At 43.7% G+C, this 26,873-nt stretch overlaps 1 protein-coding gene across 6 annotated transcripts in view; it reads left to right on the forward strand.

Annotated features, from left to right (window-relative positions):
* LOC132448770 (PTB domain-containing engulfment adapter protein 1) overlaps nt 1-26,873 on the forward strand; it is a 65,938-nt gene that overhangs the window by 36,613 nt on the left and 2,452 nt on the right. For 4 of the 6 annotated variants that reach the window (XM_060040288.1, XM_060040291.1, XM_060040289.1 and 1 more), the window contains 10 exons: nt 3,217-3,293; nt 12,350-12,411; nt 18,309-18,380; nt 20,639-20,737; nt 20,971-21,108; nt 21,381-21,497; nt 21,821-21,907; nt 23,317-23,547; nt 24,162-24,300; nt 25,934-26,028. In XM_060040288.1, the coding sequence (XP_059896271.1) occupies nt 3,266-3,293; nt 12,350-12,411; nt 18,309-18,380; nt 20,639-20,737; nt 20,971-21,108; nt 21,381-21,497; nt 21,821-21,907; nt 23,317-23,547; nt 24,162-24,300; nt 25,934-26,028 (1,068 nt within the window). In that variant the 5' untranslated portion in view covers nt 3,217-3,265. The remainder of the gene's footprint in view (nt 1-3,216; nt 3,294-12,349; nt 12,412-18,308; nt 18,381-20,638; nt 20,738-20,970; nt 21,109-21,380; nt 21,498-21,820; nt 21,908-23,316; nt 23,548-24,161; nt 24,301-25,933; nt 26,029-26,873) is intronic. The other 2 variants (XM_060040292.1, XM_060040293.1) reach the window with 2 other exon arrangements.

Here is a 26,873-nt window from a genome sequence, read left to right on the forward strand (position 1 = left end):
CAGACTGGCCCACTTTGGAAGACTTGTCTGTCTGGTAACCGCACTATGAAACATGGATAACCACATTCTTATAATTACAGTGGGTGATGACCTTGAAACTAACCAGAGCATATATTCTTTACGCTCAGTTCATTCATTCCCACTCCATTCATTCGGTTGAAACCTGAATCATTCAGTCTCATTTCTCCATTCATTGTATAGGTCAGACCCGGATAATGGCCTTTAAGCTAGCTTTACAGTGATCTTATGAATCAAGGGAAGTGGAATAAGACGCTGGATTTCATAGGAGTTATGCCAGCCGGCCAGCTAAACATTACCAGTGCCATGATGAACTCAACCACACTGACCGGACTTCAACTTGGATCGATTGCACAAAGTGCGCACTATAGCTTGGTTCATCTGATCATGGGGCACAAACTGTGTATTGTACATTAGCCAATCAGATGTCATTGCCTAAGCCCTGAAACTAGGGATGCACCGAATATTCGGCCACCGAAAATGTTCGGCCGAAAATGGCCCAAAACATAATGTTCGGTTTCGGCCGAAGGAGTAAAAAGGCCGAAAATAATACACCGAGCATTATTTATTTTTTGATAAAAAAATATATAATAATAATAATTTTACTCATTTATTTAAAGTTATATTGCTCTTAAATTCTTGCTCTAAGGTCTGCTGGAATGTTAGAAAACGTTCAGTATTAAATAAATATTTTGTATCAAATTTGTAATTGATTTTTTGTATTGAAAAGCAAGACAAAAAAGTATATAAAGGACATTTAATTGTTTGATTTACGCAATGGTGAAAAATTAAAGCAAAATGAATGAAAAACAGCAAAAGCCACATTCGGTATTCGCTTTCGGCTTTCGGCAAACTGTTTGAGGACTGGGCTGCATTCTTTTTTCTGTTCGCTGAATGAGAAACAGCAGAAGTATATATTTCTGTTTTCCCCTGTAGCTCAGTGATGCTGCCTGGCAGACTCTGCAATGTACCAATATTCACTCTGTAGCATTTAAGTCTTACACAACCCTGCGGAAGCACACTGTAGCTCAAACAGAATAATATATTGATCCCGGGCCTTTGACTTGGATGTACGGGGCAATCTGCTGTTCCTGTCTTTTCTCACATGGAGATGCATTTGTTGTTTCAAACGGTATATGTTGGCCCTTCTTTTATTCATTATTGTTATCGCTTGGGATGTGATTGCAATCGCACATTATGTAATAGGGGCCAACAGAATTAGGAGGAAAGAAAGGTGTTTAGTGTAAACATTTTCTCAAACCCTTTCTGTAAAGGTTAAGGCCGTAGCCAACTAATCTGTTTGCCTCATCATCCCATACAAATAGGCTGAGACCCTTTATAACCTTTAGTGCTACTTCAGCCACCACTGAGGCGACATCTCTTTATACACACACACACACTGCCTAACGTTGAGCCATTAGTCACCGCACAGTCTTTCACTGATAAACCTCTTTTGTGCGCAGAGTCGCTTACAAGGAGCTCATGATTGGTGGGCATGTAGAGCACCTCATCCATTGACTCCTCCTCCTCTTCCTTCTGCACCACTGCCTGGTCCACGTCAAGCAAACACGAACACATTAAGGTTTTAAAGCCCATGAGAGAGCATGGTGCCTCTTGGCACCCCACCCAACAGAGCTTTTAGACCTGGGGTTGTGCAGGCTTCGCTGGTTAGTGTTGTGGTTTGTGGTCCATTATGTTTGTAGCGTATGGAGGTTTCTTTGAATGGTTACAACGGAGAAGTGTCCGCAGGGAACGCAGTATAGAAATGCACTCGCTTCATCTATTTCCGTCTACAATGTATTTATATATTCATTCCTTTGAGCCATTTTATTATTTGTAGTTATTTTATTTTATACCTGAGATCCAATCCTTGTACATTTTGTGCTGTGGTGAGGAAATAAAAGTTCTGGAAAAGCTTTTCTAAGTCTTCACAAACTGAGCATTATATAGGTTATGATGCGGTTATATTCCGTTTTCAAGTTTACTCTCTGGAATTTGTCAAAGGGAATTGTATTCAATCCTGAATGAGGTAAAGGTGTCAGACTTGGTGCCACAGGTTAAAAACATTCTGGCATGTTTTTCTTTTCCGTTCCTGTTAACCTATTTTACTGCAGCCCACCCCCACTCTTTACAGAGTTTAAGGTTTGATTTTAGTTCTAGCTATCATAGGATAGCATATAGCATATAAATGGGTCGACATCTGGAAGTTTGTCGGTAAATTATGAAAAAAGGCTCTACCACTTTGTGCTTGATCAATATGAAGTGGTGGTGTCTTGTTTTCAAACGCTTAATTTAACTAAATAATTCATAAATCTTCTTTTACTGAAACAGGGCTTATTTGGGGACAGGTAATCAACAAATTGAAAAAATAAACTTTGAGGATGCACCGGCGCTACTGGTGCAATACATTTACAAATATGCATACATTACCGTATCTTGTGTTTATATTTATTTATTTTAAAGTTTTTATTGGATGTGTATTTTCTGAAAATGTTTTATATATTTGTAAAGTTTTCTCGTAATGACTACTCTACGAAGCCAAATAACACTTATTTTTTGTAGTTTATGAGACACAGCAAGTAAAACCTATTATTATGACCCCCCTCAAATCAGTAAGTAAACTGATGTGAATTAAGCATAAACGCATGTATGGCAGATGGCGTGTTTTTTAGTGGTGTGCTTGATTTGACTGCTAGACACTTCATAAACATTACCTCACACTGGAAGGGTTGGGTGGTTGGGTGGGTGTGGGGGGGTGTGGGTGTGTGTGTTTGAAGGGTGGAACGTACTTGTGTGTGTGGGGGGGGGGTAGCACTGTGTGTGTGTGTGTGTGTGTGTGTGTGTGTGTGTGTGTGTGTGTGTGTGTGTGTGTGTGTGTGTGTGTGTGTGTGTAGGGGGGGTAGTACAGTGTGTGTGTGTGTGGATGTTTGAAGGTTGGAACGTACTTGCGTGTGTGTGGGGGGGGTAGTACTGAGGGTGTGTGTTGGAAGGCTGGAACATAAGTGTGTGTGTGTGTGTGTGTGTGTGTGTGTGTGTGTGTGTGTGTGTGTGTGTGTGTGTGTGTGTGTGTGTGTGTGTGTGTGTGTGTGTGTGTGTGTGTGTGTGTGTGTGTTTGTGATGGAAGGGTGGGACGTTTTAAGTGTCAAAGGCTGAGGTGGATTCCATTGTTGAATTTCATTTTCCTGCATTCCTTCCCAGGTGAGCCATCAGCACATCAAGAAGGACCACACCAAGGAACAATTCCAATATGAACCGGGCATTCAACAGGAAAAAAGGTACATGCCGTTGCCTCCTCCTCCTCCTCCTCCTCCTCCTCCTCCTCCTCCTCCTCCTCCTCCTCCTCCTCCTCCTATTATGTAACCTGCTTATTTCCACCAGGGTAGCATACTTACGATGATGCTTCATCTACCATTCTTCTTTTCCCACCAAATTGACAATGCAGGAGGCGGGTCTTCTGCGCTGGATGATTGTACAATTGGTCTAGGATGAAGCATTGTCAGACACCAATGCCCCGTTTTCATTGGCGGGTCCATCCAAACTCATATCTGTTGTCGACACGCGTGCCCCTGACAGTAAGACAGTACTGCTTTGCCAGGATGGCCGAAAGGCAAACCTCATCTGACCTGGTAGTGAGGGAGCTGTGGTGAATCCTTTTAACAGGCTTAACCATAGCTTAAAGCAACGCCTTCTACTACACTGCCCACAGTAATAAAAATACACACACGCACACACACACACACACACACACACACACACACACACACACACACACACACACACACACACACACACACACACACACACACACACACACACACACACACACACACACACACACAGTGTACTGTGTACTGGCACTTTCATTTACACAGCTGCAAGTAAACTGTTCAGAGTGCGATATTGAAACTTCAGCCATGTTTGCCCTTGGCTGTCAAAGCGTGTGTGTGTGAATATGATAGGGTTTTTGTGTGTGGATGTCAAAGAATATTTGTGTGGTCACATACGATCTCCTACACGAACGTATGGAACAGCTTGTGCACGCAGGGCGCTTACCGCTGATTGGCTAATCTAGCTCAATATACTTTCTCAACTGGCGTCCAGCAAGGTATGAGTAAAAGTCCTACAGAGGACTACGGTTTGCAGTACAGCCCGATGGTGACTCTGCCAGCTGTCTCCCCCTACCAGCAGCATCAATCAGCCAGGGATATCACTCGGGGGAGGGGTAGTGCTGTCCATAACCCAGGTGGCGCTCAGCGATTTAATGATATTAGGCTGTCGTGATTCACTCCGGTGTCCTCGATGGCGCCTGTGTTTTTTGGGAGCTGCTGATCACCAGGAGGACACGACGGCGTGCATCTCTTCAGTTTAGAGGAAGGCAGGAGTGTGTAACGGCGGCGGCGACAGGACGTTCCACATGTGTGACTGCACGATGAAGCGTGAATCGTATCCCCCTTGTGTATTTGGTGGCGGGTGTGTGGGGGGAGAGGGGGAATATTCATCCGGCAGGGACCTGTGGATTTATTTCCCCACAGACGAGACCTTCTCTGTAATATAAAGACGAGCCCAGACACTATTTGCCATTCTCTTTACTGTGTCGTTTAGCGGACGCTTTTTATTCAGTGCGATTTAAAGGGAAGGTTGTCTTTGAGGAGCAGCTAGGTGTGAGTCATCTGTCTCAAGGAGCCCCTCGGACAATGGAGAGCAATGCTGTACCTTTTTGTATGTGTTACATTTTCACAAAAAAGAGAACTGCCGCTATCGTTATCGAACTCCATACTCACACTCATGGTTCATATATTTAAGTTTGCTATTTAAATTTTTTTTAGCATAGGACGAAGGAAATAACAATAAAGTCAGTAGGAATACAATATAAAAGAAACAAGATGGAAGCGATAACAGTGACATGAATGTCAAAAGAACCCTTCAGCTGGGAGTCATACATCTCGGCACTACTCACTACCCACACTCTCCATGTGCGTGCCTTTAACTGACTTGAAGCTACATTGGACTGGAGATTTTTGACAGAAATCAGCCCTCTCCACCTCTTAGAGGACAGACCTCAGTCCTCTTATTCTATGATGTACAGACCTAAGTCCTTTTTACGATTGGACAGACCTCCCTCCTCTCCTGCTCTGATTGGACAGACCTCAGTCCCCTCCTATAATTGGACAGACCTCAACCCCCTCCTCTGATTGGACAGACCTCAGTCCCCTCCTCTGATTGGACAGACCTCAGTCCCCTCCTCTGATTGGACAGACCTCATTCCCCTCCTCTGATTAGACAGACCTCAGTTCCCTCCTCCTCTGATTGGACAGACCTCAGTCCCCTCCTTTGATTGAACAGACCTCAGTCCCCTCCTCTGATTGGACGGACGTCAGTCCCCTCCTCTGATTGGACAGACATCACTTCTCGCCTTCTCTGATTGTACAAACTAACAGTGGGTGCTTCCTCGTTGCCAGCTGGCATAAGGGAACAGTCACGGAATATGGAGTGTTATGCCTCAGAGGGAATGGTCTTAAGTTATCGAGCTAAGATGGCTTCCTGTTGAGGGCTTTCTGTACAGAGGTGAAGGGAATCTTCGTCTCATTTCACAGAAGGCCAGTGTTCGCAGTTAACATTTACGTCATTCAATTCCAACGTCTGTCCCTCGTCAGCGGTGCCTCAAGGATCTCATTGGCTGTGATGTAGCGCTATTTTAAAGCAAGCAGTTGGTGATTTAATATCTTCTGATCCTCTGGCTTTTCTTCTTCTCTGAAGAAAAATTGAATGCACCCCTTTTCTTTGTTCAAAATTGCTAACCCTCATAAGGTGTTCGGGTCTGTGGGACCCGTTTTCAGTTTTTAGCTTTATAAAAGTGATACAAATAATTATTATTTTGAACTAAGATTCATTGGCTTTGGCTCATTTTCTGTGAGGAACATGAATCAGAAAACATTTTCAATGACCCCCCCCCTGTATACCCCCCCATCACATTTATATTACACACAGGGTGTTCGGGTCCAGTGGACCCGGAGCTAGTTTAAGTGTGGAAATCATAGGTTCTGTGCATTTCCCTTCTTCCTCTCTGTGTGTGTGTGTGTGTGTGTGTGTGTGTGTGTGTGTGTGTGTGTGTGTGTGTGTGTGTGTGTGTGTGTGTGTGTGTGTGTGTGTGTGTGTGTGTGTGAGAGAGAGAGAGAGAGAGAGAGGGGGAAAGAGTAAAGCAGGTGAATGGGCCCTTGGTGTGAGCACCCACAGTGTGCACCCACTGTTCCCACACAAGGTTGCAAAATTGGAGCACCCAACACAATCAAGCTTGGGGACCTGACACTATAAAAAAGCTCTGTCAGCGTGGTTCAATACCACAACTGATCAAGATGGCAAAGCAATTCTCTGTTCAGACTGCCTTACAGCTGATATTTGAAGAGACAGAGGGTTTTGATGGTGATGCAGAGGAAATAGTTTCGGAAAGCGAGGATAACATTTCAGAGTTTGAAGAGGAGGATGAGCATCAGCCAGCTCCGAAACGTAAAAGAGCCTCAGGACTAGCCCTTCAGCAGCCAGGACAAGCCTGCGAGCAGCAAGCCCCAGGACCATCCCGTGAGCCGGCAGGACCAGCCCGCAAGCAGCCAGCCCCAGGACCATCCCGTGGGCAGCCAGGACCAGCCCGCGAGCAGCCAACCCCAGGACCAACCCGCGAGCAGCCAACCCCAGGACCAACCCGCAAGCAGCCAGCCCCAGGAACAACCCGCAAGCAGCCAGCCCCAGGACCATCCCGTGAGCAGCCAGGACCAGCCCGCGAGCAGCCAACCCCAGGACCAACCCGCGAGCAGCCAACCCCAGGACCAACCCGCAAGCAGCCAGCCCCAGGACCAACCCGCAAGCAGCCAGCCCCAGGAACAACCCGCGAGCAGCCAGCCCCAGGAACAACCCGCGAGCAGCCAGCCCCAGGAACAAGCCGCGAGCAGCCAGGCCCAGGAACAACCCGCAAGCAGCCAGCCCCAGGAACAACCCGCAAGCAGCGGACCAGCCCGTCAGCCAAAAAGAAACGCTGTGAAATGTGTGGACCCATGATGGACAGAAAAACACAATATACATGCAACCAGTGCAAAAAATACATATGCAATACACACACAGTGAGACTCTGCCCCTCATGTGTGGTATAGTCTGATATACGTATAATGGCCGTGTTCAAAGGCTTTAATGTGTTGTTCAGACAGATGTTATTGAGTATGTTTCAATTTCTAATGATGTTGATTATTTCCCAGTTATGCCTGTTTTATGAGGCATTTCCTTATTTTGTTGCATTTTAATGCAAAAAGAAACAAAAACGAGTGGCACCTCTATTCATAAATGTGATTTAACAAAGGTAAAGTGAACAAATTTAAAATATGTGTTGTTTATATTACTTGCAATTGGGATGAAGTAACCATCTGGTGAGTATTTAAAAAAAAAAGCTTGAGTATGTTGAATTAAAAGGCAATGGGTCCACCAGACCCAGCAGAACCTCCTGTGTAACAAAAACACGAACACCCTATGAGGGTTAAAATTGGGATTCCTTTTATTAATGCTAAATAAGAATGCATAATAATTTTTACAATTGTATGATTTTCTATTTTATCTTGGCATATATACTTCCACTATCCCCGTGTCACAAAATTACATGAAGGCAGTGAAAAATGGATTATTGGGATTATTTTTATCAAAAAACCGGCAAAATCATATATTTGGCTCTAATAAGAAACAACAAATAAGACCGCAACCGGCCTGTTGGCTCCAATGGAAAACCCTATTCTCAACAGTTCCCATTAGGGGAGTTGATGTCGCTTATGTCTCTTCTTAAATTCATTTTGTACATAAAGAAAAAAAAAACATTTGGGTTAAAGTAGTGATATTGCTTTTGTGTTGCGAGTCCTTTGGGCACATGAGAAAAAGGCAGGCACTGGGCACATTTTCAAACAATTCTGGTCATTGTTCTCATATTTTGTTACATTGACTACAGTGTTTTTTTGTAGTTGTGGTTAGTGAGGTCCCCCCTTCACTGTAAAGCGTCTGAGTGTCTAGAAAAGCGCTATATAAATTCAATCCATTATTATTATTAGTTGATATATACAAGATATTGCATCAAAGTGGCTAGTGATTAAACTGCAAAACCCTTTGATGTTTTTCTTTTATTCTGAGCTGCAGAAACCTGATATCTTGCGGTCCAACTTCTAAAAATAGCTTCATGTCCCCAATTGCAAATTATAAACCTTTAATCAGCAGTGCCTCTGGCATAGGCCCTCTCGACGCGTATACGAATACAATAGAGACTCAAATGTATCTCTCTCACCACAGAGCAGCAAACCTTGTTTTTAATCTGGTTGCGAAAACACAGTTATGATGCGTCTGTATCGCTTTGACACAACGAGCACAGACTGAATACGCCGGCCTCCGGCTGTGTGATTGTGACTTTTCTTGTCCAAGCAAGTTATTTCCACACCAGAATGTATGCCAAGATTGGAACACCTCCCTGAGTTTAGTTTTTTTTCTTTTCATCTGGTTGGTTTCAGCCTCATTATTGAATAATAAATCAGCGTGGGTTGTCTGGCAATGTTCTCAGATAGCACATTTACTCGTTTTATCACCAGGGCGAGGGTTGTAGGTTCGGGTTGCCTGTGGCAACCATATTTGGAGCATTTTTCTCCATGGTTGGCATTCCACCTAATCCCATGAACACCAGGGTTTGTTGGTTGGCAAGGGTTACAGTGGAACCCCCCTCACTGTTAGAAAATAGCAGTAGGATCACTATCTTTCTAAAACACAGCAACATGTTGGCACAGGAACTGGCCCCTAGTACATCATAGTAGCTGGCTAGGACAGGGGTAGAGGTTTGGGACTGAGTGTTGTTCTTTATTCATTCTTAATTGTTTGGCTAGGAGGATAAAAAATTCCTGCAATAAAAAATGTATGCCTGATTTACCTCCCTGCTTGTCCTGGTGTCTGTCTTTCCACAACTTGAATTGATTATCTTTGGTGAGTCTTTGCTCTACACAGACACTACAAAGCATAGTTTTAATAATACATGCTGCCTTTGTTTATATTACTTATAATGAGAATCTAATTTATACCATGCCAGAGGCATTCAATGCCAAAACTTGAATTTAACAAAGCAAGTGGTTATCAGAACGAGAGACACAAAATAAAGCATGATACTATAACAGCAGCCTTGGCAAGGATAAAAAAGACTGCCGGATATGCTGAGTATTCAACATTGGTAATCAATCATTAACATTACATCAACAGAAGGCGTCCACATAGAAAATTTGTTGCAGAGGTTAATTTGGCTTTTTAATTTGCTCTGAGCTATCTTTGCTGACCATTTCAACTCACTGAACAAACCCCACACCAGGTTTGTTCAATGTTAAATTAACCCTGAAATATAACCATTAAATAACTATTTCTGAACAGTTTGATCGTTCCTCATTGGACATTGCCAGTGAATTAGGCATTTCTATGTGTATATATTTAAAACATTCACTGTAAAAGAAAACGCCAAGTCGAGTTGCTTGATAAACTCGGTCTTATACCTACCTCTTTCTAAAGCTTTCATGTCAAATTCACAACTTCTCAATGAATGTATCCTCCATAGAAACTATGAAGCTACTACAGCATGGAATTATACTGATACCCAAATCCATCAACCGCCATACAAAAATAATGCTCTGGTCATTCTCGGCATAGAGGAGATGCTCTTCATAAAAGCTTTTTTAGTTTCCTTTTTCTTTTAAATATAGTGATTAATTGTGCATAATTTGAATTGAATCTCTAAGGGGCCAATGCTAAACAACTTTGTCTCTGGAGAATGGGAATCTGTATAGCATTCAAGCCCAAGTGCTGGTGGCACAGTGCTAGCAGTGGTTCAGTATTCATAGTCTTCCCTCTCTTGAGCAGCCCCCCCGTTGGTTTCAATGTGTCTATCTGCGGTGCCAGCCAGACGCACATAAGTTAGGAGGTCTGCTTGAGACCCGGCCGAAATGCAAGATCGAGGAGCATGCGTGGCCAATGAATCCCCAACGCGAGCCACTGATTGAACATCGTAGGGAACCAGACCACCGCCTGCCCACGCCGTTCCATCCCTACAAGAAGAATAAATTAGAAGCAAACGATTTACTTCCTTTTCTTAGAAATATGGCAGCACTCATTTCTTTTCAATTTGAGGGCAAGGCAGAATTCATTCCTCTACTCGACGCCCATTATAGGCAGGCGTCTGTCATTTCAAACACAACTCTAATTATTTGACAAACTTCTGAGCATTCCATGTGGATTCCTTTTGCTTGGATCAGGGATTCATTCAATCATCGTTTTGCTGCTTCCTTGTCATCATTGTCATTGGTTTGCTTTTCAACCCGTTCAGAATGGGTAGAAATCCATCCTACAAATTATTGCGCGTTGATGACGATGAAGGCATACTTGCGCTCAGCGGCTCTGCAGCAACAAAGGATGTTGCCGGTTACTCCCTAGTGGGAACACAATGATTCCCAAAAGAAAGCATTTCTCTGCCGCAGGATGTGATTTTGGAATGATTTGTGTAATCAGAAGGTGGCCTCTGCGCCTTTGTCTGTGTATGTTTGCATTGCTGAGGTATTAGCCTCGATTAGCAGGTAATCCATTGTTTCTCGTTAGCCAACACTTAGCCATTAATATCCGTCTACTCTGCTTAATTAGCAAATATGGCGAGAGTGCCTTGACATACAAGCAGTCATTTATAGTCAGCAGATGTATCCTTGCCATGTAGAATCATTATTCTTTTATAATCTGTGTGAGGGACCGAACCAAGGACCACCTAGTCTCTTGTAGCTTCCATAAATAACAGGGTTTTAGTCATCCAAAGTCCATGGATCTAGCAGTCTCATTGAAAGATTAACTCAAATGATAGTCCGGGTAATTTAATGAAATGCTTTGGCACAAATGACCATTGGTTCACCTCAGGTCACCATGCACTTATCACAATCCGGCAGAGTTTGTTTGTGTTTTGGATTGTGTTAGGTACATAAAAAAGAGATCTCATAAATCCTCATTATTGTTCTTTTGTCTAGCTGGGCTTAATTAAGAGGGTGTTCATTTTAATAGACATCGACATGTGAATAAAAGTTCTCCAGAATCTTAATAGGGTAAGGTAGTCCAAGTTCAAGCTTAGAATGTAAGAATAATAATTTCACATCATTGAAACTGAAAACCGGAGAACGTCACAAACCCCCAACGGGACACCATGCTGCGGTGTGAGGTCAGTGTCTGCTTGGCAGCATGCTAAAACCAACATCACACCAACCTGCAGAGCCATGCAGCGGCCTTGTGTTCACCTTCTGGCCCTCTTCCTCTGCCTTCCTACCGCCCACTCAAGTGTGACCGCCACAGTGGTGAGACCTCAAGCGCTGTCATCCAAATCCACCATCACTCCTCATACAACCTCTCCAGCTGTCACCACCCAAGGAACCCCCCCACCACCCCCACCGCCCTCCATCACACACATTGGGGACAACCTTTGTATATGCACTCATTCTTACTTGCAGCCAAGAGTTTGATTTCCCTCGACGGATAACCCCAATGGCCCAATGTGCTGCCCCTTTTTTAGCTTTTTTTTCTACCCCATTTTATTGGCTATTTTATGTCATGAAGCTGGAAAACACTGTGTCCCTGCACTTTACAGTATGTCACACTATATCGGCATTGTTAGATACTGGGGCCCAACCTTTCCGCCTGCGAGCCCAAAATGTAGAAAATTAGAATTTACAGTTTCTCTGCACCCACTAAAAGTTGTGGGGGTCGGGACAGTGACAGGGACAGACACAGGGGGACGAAAACCATTCCTTATCAACCACGTTGGAGCAATTTGATTAGAGGTCGGATCTGTTCTCTGAGAGGATTTGGTTGTCGACTGGGTGGCTGACATTGCGTTGCTGCCAGTTGGACAACCCCAAGAACAAGATGGGCATTGGCAGGAGGTCAGGAGATCTGAGAGGAAGACTAAAAACATGGAACAGGAAGATGAGCTGGAGAATTGCAATTTGTCTGCTGCATCCGTACAAACGCACTCAAAGAAATCAATCGACCCCGGGTTCCTCTTCCCTTTCTCTATCTGAATTGAATTAGCTCTCCGATATGACAGAGAAGTCATTATGACCTCCCTGCCAAGTGAACAGCGTGCTAATTGATTCAGACAATAGATAAACAAACCCACAACACACTCAAGGATTCATATTTCTTCATCACTCCACTATTAGTTTGATTGTTAAAGGTTGTGTGTGATGGTTTTGTCGGGAAACGTCTCTTTTTTTTAACATGTTATTGTCCTTGTTGTTGTGTTTTGTTTCAGATAAATCATGGATGCACACTCCGGAGGCTCTGGCCAAGCATTACATCCCCTACAATGCCAAGGTGTGTACTGCAATCTCATTTACATCTCATTACAAAGGGTCTGAATCGGGGGGTTGCATGTGCCGCTGAAGGCCCCACTCCGGACATGCGTCCCTAAAAAGTGATTGACCACCTGAACTTCTACCCCTGATAAATTGGTCAGATTGATCAAATATGAAATTGTGCGAACTATTCATTGTCTGCAACTTTAAACAATGGGGTGGTTGTTGTGGTCTGATGCCCTCCCCACACCCTCCTCCCTCCCTCCATTGTTATTCCCCCCCCCCCCCCCCCCCCCCCACCCCCCCAAGTAATTTATTCTGTGCATGACATTGGTCTGAATGGTTCAACGGGTTCAGTGATTGAATAGTTCTCACCCACCACATGCTCCCTAAAGATCCAGACGACTGCTTGGGGTTGTTTTGGCATGAAAATATAATTAGAAAACAGCACTAAAATACGCAAGAGCTGTGTTTCTTGTTTTATAAGCCTCTCTTTTTGTTTGGCTTGGATTGCTCGTTGCCCTGAGCCCTGTTTCAGGTAGCTGGTTTTGAGGCAACCCCGAGTTTGTTCGCTCTGAGTTAGTGGAAACTCTGGGTTTTCCGTTTCAGGTAGCAGGTTCAGCGCAACCGAGAGTTGCTGCGGCAACATACGCCGTGGGTCTAACCTGAGGCCTGTTTCAGGTAGCTGGTTTTGAGGCAACCCCGAGTTTGTTCGCTCCGAGTTAGTGGAAACTCTGGGTTTTCCGTTTCAGGTAGCAGGTTCAGCGCAACCGAGAGTTAGTTGCTGCGGCAACATACGCCGTGGACCTAACCTGCTCGGGAGGTGGTTAGACCTACTCTGAGTTTGTTGTCTATAGGCTGAAGGCAGCTCTCCGACAGAAGGAAGTGTTAGAAATGGCATGTCCTTTTCTACGAGAGCCTGTGGACGTAGAGGCTGCGATCCTCAGAAGGAATCTCCGTGAGGAACGATTATTAAGACCCCGGTTGGATATAATTTATTTTCCTGATAATTTTCTTCTCTTCTGTCAAACGCACCGGGGGCATGCTTTAAGTTTAAGTTTTGTTTTTTTATCGCAATTAACGCATGTGCAGAATGATCCGCCCCGTGCATCCCACCCGCTCTGTACTACAGTCACTTCAACGTTGTGGTTTCCCATCATCAGAGTAGCTGACTAACCACGGACCTATAACTGCTGCATGTCAAGAAACTCATTTTAAGAATGCAAGGCAGAAAAGACCCTGGTACTGCTTTTACCCAGATGCTGTTCTTCTCTACATGCACATGCTCAGCATAATCGTCTGCATTGTTCACTGAAATAAAACCCTTTGAGTAAACTGTTCAACAAAATAACTTGTCCCACCACAGCCCGTGTTCTAATAAAGACAATCTACTTATTATGAGGATTCCTTTATTTCCTGAAAGCACAAAAAAAATTAAGTAATTTATATTGGGTATAAAGCAGGGAACAGTATCCCAGTTTGCACCTCCCCCACATTTAACTTATGTTCCAAAATTTGGATCTCCAAAGCATCCTTTTGCATCTTTTGAATTGTTACAATTGCATGGAAGTTGGTGAGGGCATCTGGTTCAAGTAGGGCGATGACGCCATCAGATGATTAGATTATTACTTGAGCCAGAATATTGCCCCATCTAATTTGCAACGCGCTGGGTTGCGTGTACATATTTAATTATTTTGAATAACCAACCTCTTATAAAGGCACTTCTATCCTGGGGGGTGGGGGGATCAGAGGAGCTCCCCCCAGGGATGCCCTCAGCCACAGGACGCATACTCTGTTGGCTGAGGGCCATCTCCTCAGCCTCTGAGGGCTGCAGAGGTGGACCCCCTCCAGTCTGCCGGGCCTCTGCTTTTTTTCGATTTGCTAACATGGAGGAAAATGTTACCCTAATATTCAGTAAGCGCTATTTTGAAGACATATATATATATATATATATAATGCATTTTGCCTAGGTGTAGCCTTCTAATATATCTAAATCCTATTAAATATTGGCAGTGTTGGGGTGGCTGGGAAATGTACTACTTACATTTACTGCTTAAATATAGGCCCATCACATGTTGAATATAGCTGTTAAATTAGGTAGAGCAGGCAAAACAGCACAATTGATTTGATTTCAATTAAACATTAGTTTACCTGTTTAAACTATATTTTTGTACTTCATCTTCATTTGCTGCCAAGTCCTCGTGGGGCAACTCGGGTTGCGTAAATTGACACACACACACACACACACACACACACACACACACACACACACACACACACACACACACACACACACACACACACACACACACACACACACACACACACACACACACACACACACAATTTACATATTGAATAAGTGGAAGATATTAAACTTTCCTCTTATTTTATTTTATTTTATTAATTGATTTTACTCACGCATTGACTTGTTCAGCTATTTACTGCCAAGCTCTCTCTCGCGCTCTCGCTGCGGAATTGCTTTTTTTTGTTAAAACTGTTCGGCATACGCGTTCATTAGAATTTCCAATTCCGTGGGGGAAAAGTAAGTGGATCTACGCTTTTGTTCCATGTTTGATCATGTTATCAGAGATCCATTGATGATGGCTCTTTATAGTCAACAGGCACGCCCTCAACCCAGAGTGAACATACTCAGAGTTGATTAACCCAACGCTGATCACCTGTTCTGAAACCGAAAAAACCCAGAGTTGCTTTTCAACCCTGAACTCTGAGTCAACCAACTCAGAGCGCAGGATTAAACTCAGAGTATGTTAAACCAGCTACCTGAAACAGGCCTCTGGTCCTGCGCTCTGTGACCCTCCATTATGGCAGTAGATAGGTAGAGGGCCAGCGCCGCTGAGATGGAGATGGCATCTGTGACAGCCAGCCTCTCACTTGGAGCCCTGGTGAGGGGTGGGCTCAGGGAACCTAAACTCTAGAACAGGTGCACAGCCTTACGGCAAACCGGCTATCAGCGCAATTGCCTTAATCTCCTATCGCATGCAGTCTGCTGTCTATGTTTGAGTTGCTTTGTTTTTGTTTTGTTTCTCATGCTCCAACGAAGCTTAGATTCGGGTTATCGAACTCGATGTTGGCAGTGAGGATTTGCATTTTTGTTGCTACACACTTCAGAGGCGCATCTGTGATGTCTGGGCCTCTCAATTGTAACAACCCCCGCCAAGACCGCCTTCGCCCCAGTGTGAGCACCTCTGTGAATATCATCTCCAATACTGGATGTTTTCGTTTCGACAGGCATGGGGGGGAAAAAGTACCTTCTGGAAAAGGGAAGCTAAACTCAGCTGTAAGTGCGATCGACTCGTCTTGGTACAAAACAACCGATACAGTTAGTGTTCTTCTACAGCGAACAGAGACTTATTTGTAAAAAGAGTTGAATCTCGTCTGGAAGATCTTTTGTGTCGGACTTGATTTCCCGCTGACTATTCCCACCGGCTGCTCCTCTGTGCGGAGAGAGGAGGAGATGCTGTCAGCTCACATCCATCACCTCGTACCTCATGTTATTGTCGAGCAGAAGCAGAACTCCGGGAAACCGCCCTAGCTCCGGTGCTGCATTGCCAAACGGCAACGAGCTGGCGAATTGACAATTTCAGTTTTTTCCTCCCTTTTTTGATTTCTTTCTAAATCAAAGCATTTGTACTTCCTTAGCTCCCCAACTGTTCTGATGAGTTCCTCCTTCCTGAATTGGTGCCGATCTGACCCATCTTTTACGGAAGCAGAGAGTTTTGGAGAGGCTCTGAGAGTTTCTTAACTGTGTTCCTGTTACTTTACTTCAGTGGTTTAAAGCGTGTGCTACTGGTCCTCACCTCATTACCCTAACCCTTGGCTCCACCCGAACTTAGCGGCGCCGCATCTAAAGAGCACTCTGTCAACTTTTCCCAGTTGTCTGGAAAGCACTGGCTTAATAATCAATAAAAGTTGTGTCCGATGGCGCGACTTTAAAAAGCATACATAAAACACAGAGCTTCAGTTGTCAGCGGCGAGCGCTTGCGTCACTTATACTCCATGCCATCCGTCTTTGTACATTGATTGTTTTCTATGTACAAAGAATCGGTTTGTGACGCTCCCTGTGGCGCACATACGACTGATGGCGTGGCGCCTCCATCAGGCGCCACGCAGTATTTTGAGTTGATGCCTGGGGTTTAGTCTTTCTAACTCCAGAGATCCATCCTGTTTTTTTCTGTGCTGATAGAGAGAGAGCGGGCAATGTCTTTTTTTAAGGTGGAATGGGTGAAACCATCACCATATGGACGTCGACATAGAGGAGGGGAGTGGGGAGGGAGCTGACCCCTTGTTTCGGGTCACTGGAGCTGATGATGGATGAGGCTCCTGGGCATGGCTAACCTGCTGAGACCTGACGCCCCCCCTCTTTGGGATAGAAGACTGTAGTTGTCAGGGACAAGTTGTTGCTCTGCTGGGTCTCAGCCATCCATCACTGTCAGGGAGTTATTCTTAGAGGTGTCCTTAAGTCCTAATGGAGATCGTTTGTTGCCGGGCGTGTACTTGTTTTGACAGCTCGGTTAATGTTCGAAAAAATAAGGTATTGTACACTATCGCACAATAGTGTACCATATCAGGGTGTTGACGATACGATTCGTAAAGGAAAATCACACAACTAAAGATGTTTCTGTTCTATATTAAATACTTGCAGCAAACTGAGGATGTCGCCCGTGGTTGCTTGTCACTGAATATCATTTGAAGTGAGCCTTTAAAGATATTCTTGGTTCGACCATTTGTAATATAAACTAAGTCCAGTTTGAGGGTTCACTGACCTGCATATAGTGCTGTTTCAAGTTAAAGTACAGAGAATCAGTTAAGGTTGTGAGAGGAAATGCAGTCGTCATCCATGAAAGCTATTTGTTATTATTCTTGTTGATTTAATATTGTTATGGCAAAAAAAATGTCCTTGTTTTTACAATAGGCTTTGTGGGAAACAACCATGGAGAACACAGTTTGCCGTGGGCTCATCTTTCTGGTGGAGAAGGGGAAAGAATGCCCTTTGTCCACCGTGAGGGTGCCCAGTGTCGGTTTATTTGCCAGGTGGGCCATCTTGGAAGTGGCCCAAGCAACCCCCTCAAAAACGGCCAATCAACAGCAGTCTCCAAACCTTACAGAGCCAATGTCTGAGTGGAACTATTATGATAGGGTTCAGCCAGCTGAGGAGCCATTTGCCCATCTCTCGCCCCCATGCTCAGGCCTTAGGGTTAATAGCACCATCTGTTGGTGGACTGCTGTAGTGACGCTTGAGCAATGCGATTTAGATTAGATTACTCTTTTTTTTTTGTCATTGACGCAGTACAAGTACAATACTGAACAAAATGCCATGTGCATCGAACCAGGACGTGCAAGGCAGCATAAACCACACTCCCTTCATTGCAGAAAGGGGAGTGCTATGATCAAATGAGGGATTAAGTCAGGGTAAAAGGTAAGTCAATGAATATAACCTATTGCTTGTGACTGGGTCAGTTTGGTTAATGTTTCTGTCCCAAAAAGCATGTGGTGTTTCCCAAAAAGCCATGTGCATCTTTGCACATGGTGTGTGGTGATTGTTATTTACTCTGTGACAATGTGATTTTTCACTCAGATGTTGGTTGCTCTAAAGTGCAGACATAAAACAATGGATGGTTGCGTTGTCACCTTGGCTGGTATAAAAAAAAGAAGATCAGTGGATGAGACAGGTCTGTCAATCGCTATCTGCCTTTGGGGCTCGTCAAGATACGGTGGCAGGATACGATTGAGATTGTCCCTCATCTCAAGTGCTATTCTTGAGCAAAGCACAAACGGCGATATCACATTCAGCTGCCTTTTCCAAGTCGAAGAACCATCAGGCCCGTTTTGGGGTATTATTCCTTATTCCACGTGCGCTTAAATAACGCCATTCATCTTCTTTTCTTTTGACAGTTTCTGGGAAACACCGAGGTTGAGGCGCCCAAAGGCACTGAAGTTGTGAAGGATGCGGTGAGAAAGCTGAAGGTAAGATATGCCAAACCCCTGTCGGCTGTCTGTCCAGCCCGGGTTTGAGTCGCAAAGCGGTTCCACAGCAGCAGGAACACAAACTGCTCCTTAATACCTGGCTTGGCACGCATGAAACACCTGCTCGGATACGTACGCCTCCTCAATGCCAAACAGCGTTGGCTAAGTCACTGGTTGTGTGGATCATGCGACATCATCTGCCCACTGACATACATGTTTAACCGACCAAAGTGTTCCTTACTAATAGACCAATATACTCACTTTGGATAAAGGTGTCTAATGAGCCGATTATGGAAGGTTTTTAGGTATACAGAGAGCAGGCTAACCTTCAAAAGGGAACAAAACTATAAAGGTGCCTTTTTTCAGACCTACTGCAAAGGACATTTGAGTCGTTCAAAGAAAGGTACAAAAATGTGTGAGGGTCCAGAGGGATTACGGCAGTGCATTACCAAACATAAGTTATTATGTACTGTGCGTGTACACTATTTCCCTACATGACTATATATATATATATATATATATATATATATATATGTGCATACTGTGAGAATATATTCGTAAGGCAGCAGTGTTTTTGTTGGAAGTTTGCCAGGGCAGGAGTAGTCACATCACATCAAGTATAAAGCTGACTGTATTCTGGAAAGCTGCCTTTGAAGACCTTTTTCTCACTGGGCTTTGAGTTTACTTTTTCCATTTTCACATATCACTTTTGTGTAGGATCTCAGTATATCTAAAATGTAGCATCAATTAAGAAACCCTTTCATTAACCGTGACCAGGTAATGGAGCAGTAAAAGTTGAGTTTTTGCTGTCTGATAATAACATTAATAATTATCTGGTTCAGGCATCTCAAAACCTCAGTGCTGTACTTTAGAGGGGTCTTCTTTTTACATTAGGGTGATAAGGACCCGGTTCAATTATTTTAATAGCATTTCCAAAATTGGCAATTCCAAGGCAACACTTTAAAGAAGCCCAGAGTATTAGTGTCAATTTTGACCATGACACCAACCTCAGCGTTTAATTAACCAAATTAGATCAGCGATCCTCTTGCAAAATATATGGAAAAACTTCTGCTTCTTCAAACTGTACGGATGGAAACACAGTGGTATTCAGAATCAGTAACCCAAGATCATTTGAATTATTATTAGAATGAGACTATGAGAGATTTGTGACAACTTTGACTTTAGACACTCGTTTCTCAATTACTATTGAGTCATTTAGTAAATGGATTTATTCAAAGCATCTTACATTGATTTCAGATGATTTGATTGAGTAGCAAGAAGGGAAGTCTTGATCTTAGATGCCTACAGGTAGACTGCAGACAATTAGGGTTTAACCTAGTACCTTTTGGCTAAGAGTCAAACGCTCAAGCTCAACATCAATGTCTTCTATCAACTCCCGTGGTTCTGACCTTGGTAAGATTGTATTTATTGTATTATTTATATTATGTTTGAGTAAAGGTTGGATGCCTGTGTGTTTATTTTATTTTTTGATAATCACGATTTCCATTCTAGAGGTTTTCCATTGGCGAGAAATGCAATCCTGATGTCCTTCAAGTGTGCGTTCCTGCCGACATCTGTGATCGATTGTTGCTTGATAGATTACTGGCGAACGGAGGCCATTAATAACTCAAACCCAGTTTCTCTATGTTAATTTTTCTCTTGATTTGATTGCTCCTGGTGATATTACTTGTTAATATTACGTTTTGTCCCTAAAATATTTGATGGTGAAGTGATGGACTCGGGCACAAACTAAAACACCCAATTTTTGTTTTTCGCCTAAGGAAGTTTTTAGTTATGACTGGGTACGATGAAAGTGTCATCAACCGTGTAGTCTTAAAATCCATCCTATCGAATAAGTAATCTCGCTGCAAGCTCTTTCCTTATTGGATGTCAAATCTGATGCATGTTCTATCCAGGCACAGCCCATGCCCATAAACATAATGTATTCCCATATAAATTTAGTGGTTTTGAGTCCATTTCACATTGAGTGTTTACGAGTTTACCTTTCCTTTTGAGCCTTGGCCACAAACGCAGTCATTTGTCAATCAAATGTGTTTTCTAATGTCAATCAAATGCATGGCCGAAAACTCGACGTCAACACTTTTCCCTCTTTCACGCGGCTCTATACTCGGTTTTCTGTACACAATGTGCCCTGTGGCTTTGTCAATGTCAATGGGTATCATTGCTTATGTTACGTAGTAACTGTAAAAGCCTAAACTGAATGTCAATATTAAATGTCAACCACCTTCCTTTAACAGTTTCAAAGGCACATCAAGAAGTCAGAGGGACAGAAGATTCCCAAAGTGGAATTACAGATCTCCATTTATGGAGTGAAGATACTCGACCCAAAGACAAAAGTGAAATATATCTCTCTTTCTTTCTGTCTGCCTGTGTCTCTCCTTCTGTCTCTGTGTCTTTCCGTCTGTCTTCATATTTCTCTTTCCCTGTCTGTCTTACCCAGTCTCTCACTCTCTCTCTCCCACTTACTCATGAACTCACTACCTCTCTCACACATTTTACAAGACTTCCTTCATTTACATTTTAAATATGTCATAGCCATGTCTTAACGTTACTTATTTTCTGGTGTCAGGACGTGCAGTATAACTGCCAGTTGCACAGGATATCCTTCTGTGCGGACGACAAGACGGACAAAAGGATATTCACGTTCATCTGCAAGGACTCTGAGTCCAACAAGCACTTGTGCTATGTGTTTGACAGCGAGAAATGTGTAGGTATCTCGTCTTTTCAACTGTTTTTTTTTTGTTAGAGTAAAAATAAATAATTCTCAAAAGCACCAATGTTAATTGAATATATACATTTGTTTATAACCTATGGTTATCAAGTGGATTAATTAAACATTCATTATACTTTTTGAAATTCAGCTTTTTTCTTCTTTTAATACATACTGGGAAGTTTATCTGCCTAAGGAAAAACAAATATTGTTTTAGATATCCGCTCCTCCACTAGGGCATTTTGTTCAGTATATGTATTCTTTGCCAGGCAGAAGAGATAACTCTCACCATCGGCCAGGCCTTCGACCTGGCCTACAAGAAGTTCCTGGAGTCTGGCGGAAAAGACGTGGAAACACGGAAACAGATCGGAACCCTGCAGAAGAGGGTATGTTGCAAAGCTTCCAGTAAAACTGACCCTTTTTCATCCACATTACACAGGTTAACTATCTCTGCATCACGTGGAGGGACACCCTCCACGCTGTCTGATGTTGTTAACCTTGTTAGCTGTCGATTTTTAACGGTTATTTGAAAAATTCAGCAAGGTAAATTCTTCTTTCCAAAACTCAGCAGCCATAAATGAATAATTTCTACCGTTTCTCACCATGGCTGTGTTCAGAGAGTACAAGGTTGCAGTACCAGTGAGAGGCTAAAACCTTTAAAGTATTTTTTAGTGAATGCGTTAAGGAGCGTTTTGATTGTGTTCTGCAGATTCAAGAGCTGGAATCTGAGAACTCTGAGCTGAAGAAACAACTGCTAGACCTTGAGGACCAGCTGATGATCGCTCACGTACCTCCAGTAAGCCTTCAGCACTTTTGATCTCCCCACCGCCTACACATAGAGATTAAACTCTAACAAAAAGAAGTCACAGAAGCCTGAAAACAGGTGCAGCTCATTAAAGGAGACATATTATGGTGTTTTCCTAACAAGTAAACATAGTATTTGAGTTCTAGAAAACATGTTTTTGAAGCTGTTTGCTGGAAATAGCTTTTAGGAAAAACAATCGCCTGCCACTATTCCCCTCTCTTTCATTCAAGCTATATGCGCCTCGGATGCTATTATGAATCATAAGGACTGCGTCTGACGTCTCTGGCACTTCCACAACAAGTAAAGATGCATAGTGGGGGAAAGGAACTTTGGCCTTGACTCTCTGAAGTCCATGAGCCGCGACATGGAGGCGAAAGGGATTGTGCTCCGGGAGCTGAGCTGCTGGACTTGCCGCCGAGACCTACCCCCGCTTCGGCCGCAGTTACACCCGCCGGAGCAGTTCAGCTCCCGGAGTACACCACTGGACTGCCGGTGGCCTGACTGCCGGCAGTCCGGCTGGGGTAGCTCGTTGGGAGTCCGGCAGCTCAGCTCCGGGAGTACAATCCCTTTCTCCTCCATGCCTCCTCCTCTGGACTGCCGCCGAATCTTCGGCGGCAGTCCGGCAGAGAAACGGATTGTACTCCCGGAGCTTAGCTGTGCAGGGCTGCCGCCGAGTTCCGTCTGCCGGAGCTGCTCGTCTGCTGGTTGACAAAATCTTAGCTATGCTCTGATTGGAGGGGAGTAGGGAAGTGGGAGGTAATATTCAACTGTGCCCCCTTCCCACGTAGGAGGGGGCGCCGAAACTGACTCGCTCGTTTGGTAACTGTAGGCGGTGTACTTTCAGAAATGCATATCTCACTCAAAAAATCATGTACAGACTTTTTTCAAAGTTTGTATGCGTGTGGGAGCACCAGAGACCCAAAACAAAACAACCCAAATCTAGGAAAAGTGTTGTTTTCATAATATGTCCCCTTTAAGTTAACCAGGGCTCTGTTGTTGTGTGCAAATGAAATGTCCTGAGATACACCTGTGTTCACCCCTACTAATTCACCAATGGATTAAGGGTACAGCTCCGTGATAAAGGCCTATTCATTGTATGTTTTATTTTTTACCTTTCACTGACTCATCCCCAAAGTGACAGTGATTTTCTCCATTGGCGAATAAAAATAAAACATTAACCTTATAAGGTTAAATTTCCAGACGTTTCAGTGCCGAGATATTTCTTAACAGGTTGGGTATGATATGTTGCACATGAAATATTCATATATCTCTCCATCTGTTTTACAAACGTGTTGCTACTAAAATTATTGGTGTGTGACGGTTGACCCACTAACTCTGTGGTTGTCTCTCTCTCTCTCTCTCTCTCTCCTCACACCTGTCTGTCTGTGATCTTTTCTCAGCTGCTGCACATTAACTCCTCTAACGAGGCCTATATGCTCCAGAGGCCCTCCTCTCTCTTCTGGTGTCAAAACTTCCAGTCGCTTTCCTGCCTGGAGATCTCCTCCATCACGCTCACCCCCATGAGCTCGCCCGAGTCCAACTTCTCCACGGGTCTACTAACTCCTCCCCCCTCCAAACCCGCCCTGCCGCCTGCTAAGAGCAGCGAGGGCTTCAGCATCCCGCGACCTCGCGTAAAGCTCTCCTCTTTCCTACTTTACTGCGTTCCTTCTCCTCCTCTCCCCTTTTACTCTATTCTCATCGCCTCCTTTCCAATGATCTCTGTTACACATGCTTAATACCTCCTCCTTTCTATTTTTCCTCCGCCACACTCTTTGATTTTCCTCTTTTTCCTCCTTTTGTCATCTACTGTTTCCTTCCTACTTCTCCTCTCCTCTCACCTCCTCCTGCCATATCATCTTTCATCTTCCACTTCTCTTCTCTGCCTCCCCCTTTATTCTTCCTCATTCCGCCTCACCTCTGTCCTCATTTATTTCCTCTGGTCTTGTTCCACCTCTCCTCCCCTCTTTGGTCCCTCCTCCTCTCATCATTCCTCCAAGCTGGGGGGGAGAGAGAGCTTCAGGGACCCCCTGCTGTGCCCTCGTCTCCAGCCTTTCCTCTTATTTATTATTCTATTCATCCCTCTTTGAGATCCGCACGGATCGACTAGCATTACATTCTCCGCCACACCACGAACCCAGACGTACACGTCCTGCGCTCATAAATAACGTACCACATTCAGCACGTAAATCCTCCCCCCGCTGGCTCTCACCACCTGACCTGACCCGTTTCTCCACACGTTACGCAGGCAGGAAGTGGCTCCATGAAGCCCCTGTCGACGGATGTCTTCGACATGGTTCCCTTCTCCCCCGTGACGCCTCTGGTCCCCCTGCCGCCCAGCAACGGATGCCCGCCCCCACCCCCTGCAACACTACCACCGGATTATAGTAAGGATATCCTAGCACCTAGATCTGATTCAGGGTCTAGTAGCACCACCTAGATATGAGTCAGGGTCTAGTAGCACCACCTAGATATGAGTCAGGGTCTAGTGACACCATCTAGATATGAGTCAGGGTCTAGCGACACCATCTGGATATGAGTCAGGGTCTAGCAACACCACCTAGATATGAGTCAGGGTCTGGTAACACCACCTAGATATGAGTCAGTGTCTAGGGACACCATCTAGATATGAGTCAGGATCTAGTGACACCATCTAGATATGAGTCAGGGTCTAGTGACACCATCTAGATATGAGTCAGGATCTAGTGACACCATCTAGATATGAGTCAGGGTCTAGTGACACCATCTGGATATGAGTCAGGGTCTAGCAACACCACCTAGATATGAGTCAGGGTCTAGCAACACCACCTAGATATGAGTCAGGGTCTAGCAGCACCACCTAGATATGAGTCAGGGTCTAGTAGCACCACCTAGATATGAGTCAGGGTCTAGTAGCACCACCTAGATATGAGTCAGGGTCTAGTGACACCATCTAGATATGAGTCAGGGTCTAGCGACACCATCTGGATATGAGTCAGGGTCTAGCAACACCACCTAGATATGAGTCAGGGTCTACCAGCACCACCTAGATATGAGTCAGGGTCTAGTGACACCATCTAGATATGAGTCAGGGTCTAGCGACACCACCTAGATATGAGTCAGGGTCTAGCGACACCACCTAGATATGAGTCAGGGTCTAGCAACACCACCTAGATATGAGTCAGGATCTAGTGACACCATCTAGATATGAGTCAGGGTCTAGCAACACCACCTAGATATGAGTCAGGGTCTAGCAACACCACCTAGATATGAGTCAGGGTCTAGTGACACCATCTAGATATCAGTCAGGGTCTAGCAACTGGTAGCCGAGTATGGATCTAGTAACACAACCTTGATATTAGTAAGGATATAGGAATACCCCTCTAGATATATGTGACTAAATATATTTTAAACTCTGATCAGATATAAGTATGATACTGACAATACCATCTGATAAAAGTATGATTCTAGTAATACCTTGATTTAAGTATTTGTTTTTATGATACACTCAGGTATAAGTACATATCGGATGAAACCACCATAGGTACGATTCCAATACGACCAGCAGCCTCGACGACCCTAGTCTTAGTGCCATTGATGAACAAAATGGTTCCTATTCCAACATGCTGGGTATTGTACTGTTGCCGGATAATATACAAAATGTGTTTTGGTATCATAGCAATCTTATTGCGCTTCCCTCAGTACTACAGACTACATTTACTCTATCAAACATTTTAATAAATGGCAAAGGGTTGTGGTTGTGTACACTTTAAATACAGTTTAGATAATTTATGAAATTTTGTGAAACCATATATCCTGGATGTATTCTATTTAACCGTAACCAGTAGTCCCCCAGTTAAAATGTGATGCATCTTATACAACTCACAAACATTACATTCATGTTGGCCTGACATATATTGATATAATGTCCTCTGTATATTTTATGTTCCATAAATATTTTTGTTATGCTATCTCTGTACCTCAAGAGAGCCTGCAAAACGTGTGTGTGTGTGTGTGTTTGTGTGTGTGATTTCTCTCCAGGGAAGGACCTGTTTGGCGCGGAGCCTTTCGATCCCTTTACCTGCGGCTCTGCTGATTTCCCCCCGGATATTCAGTCCAAGCTGGACGAGATGCAGGTGAGCAGAATGAATGTGTTCTCGAGGCTCCTGCCCATATCATGTCAGAGTGAAACTGTCTGGGGAAATGGACATCTGTTTTAGCAGACAGTTTTTTGGTTGACCTTTTTTCTCCTCAAGTTGTCATATCCATCAAACTGTGTATGCCCTGACAAAATGGGGTTTAAAAGTGATTTTTCATTGAGAATGTCGATGAAAATGTATAAAACAGTTACATGCAATGTATACATAGGCAATTCTGAGCCATTGAAATCTATTGAGTTGTCTTGAGTTGAACAGCATATTATTGCCAGTAGGTGGCATGATTTCACAAGTACTTTAATAATAATTTTTATATTATCACTATCTAATTCCCACTGGTCAATTTTATCCTCTATTTTTTTCACATTTTTCGCTACAGCGACAGAGATGGTTGGTATTCTTTTACTGTCTTCTTAAACGCCACCCAACCTATATATATATTCATATATATGTGTGTATCTGTTTGTGTGTGTGTGTGTTTTTGTTCAATACTAGTTTTGGTACTGCATGTTTTCTGTGGTCCTGCTGGTATGTGTACCGTCTGTATTCATTATTTTATTTATTTAATTTTGCTCTATTTTTGTGGTGATTCTATGATTCTATTTTTTTCTTCTGAAGGCATTCAATACTTTTCTTGTTTGCTTTTTGAAAGCTTATTGAAAGCCTATTGACTCTTTCTGTTCCAATTAAAGTTAAAAAGGGCTCTCCAAACATACTGGGTAATCAAAGTCACTGGGTATTGATGTGTTTTTTTCCTTTCTTTTGGAGTATGGTTGGGCTGTGGATTCCAGGAGTGTTTACTCAGCTCTGCTATCCCTGCCTAT

This window comes from Gadus macrocephalus, chromosome 20 (genome assembly GCF_031168955.1).
Source record: "Gadus macrocephalus chromosome 20, ASM3116895v1".
Taxonomy (NCBI): Eukaryota; Metazoa; Chordata; class Actinopteri; order Gadiformes; family Gadidae; genus Gadus; species Gadus macrocephalus.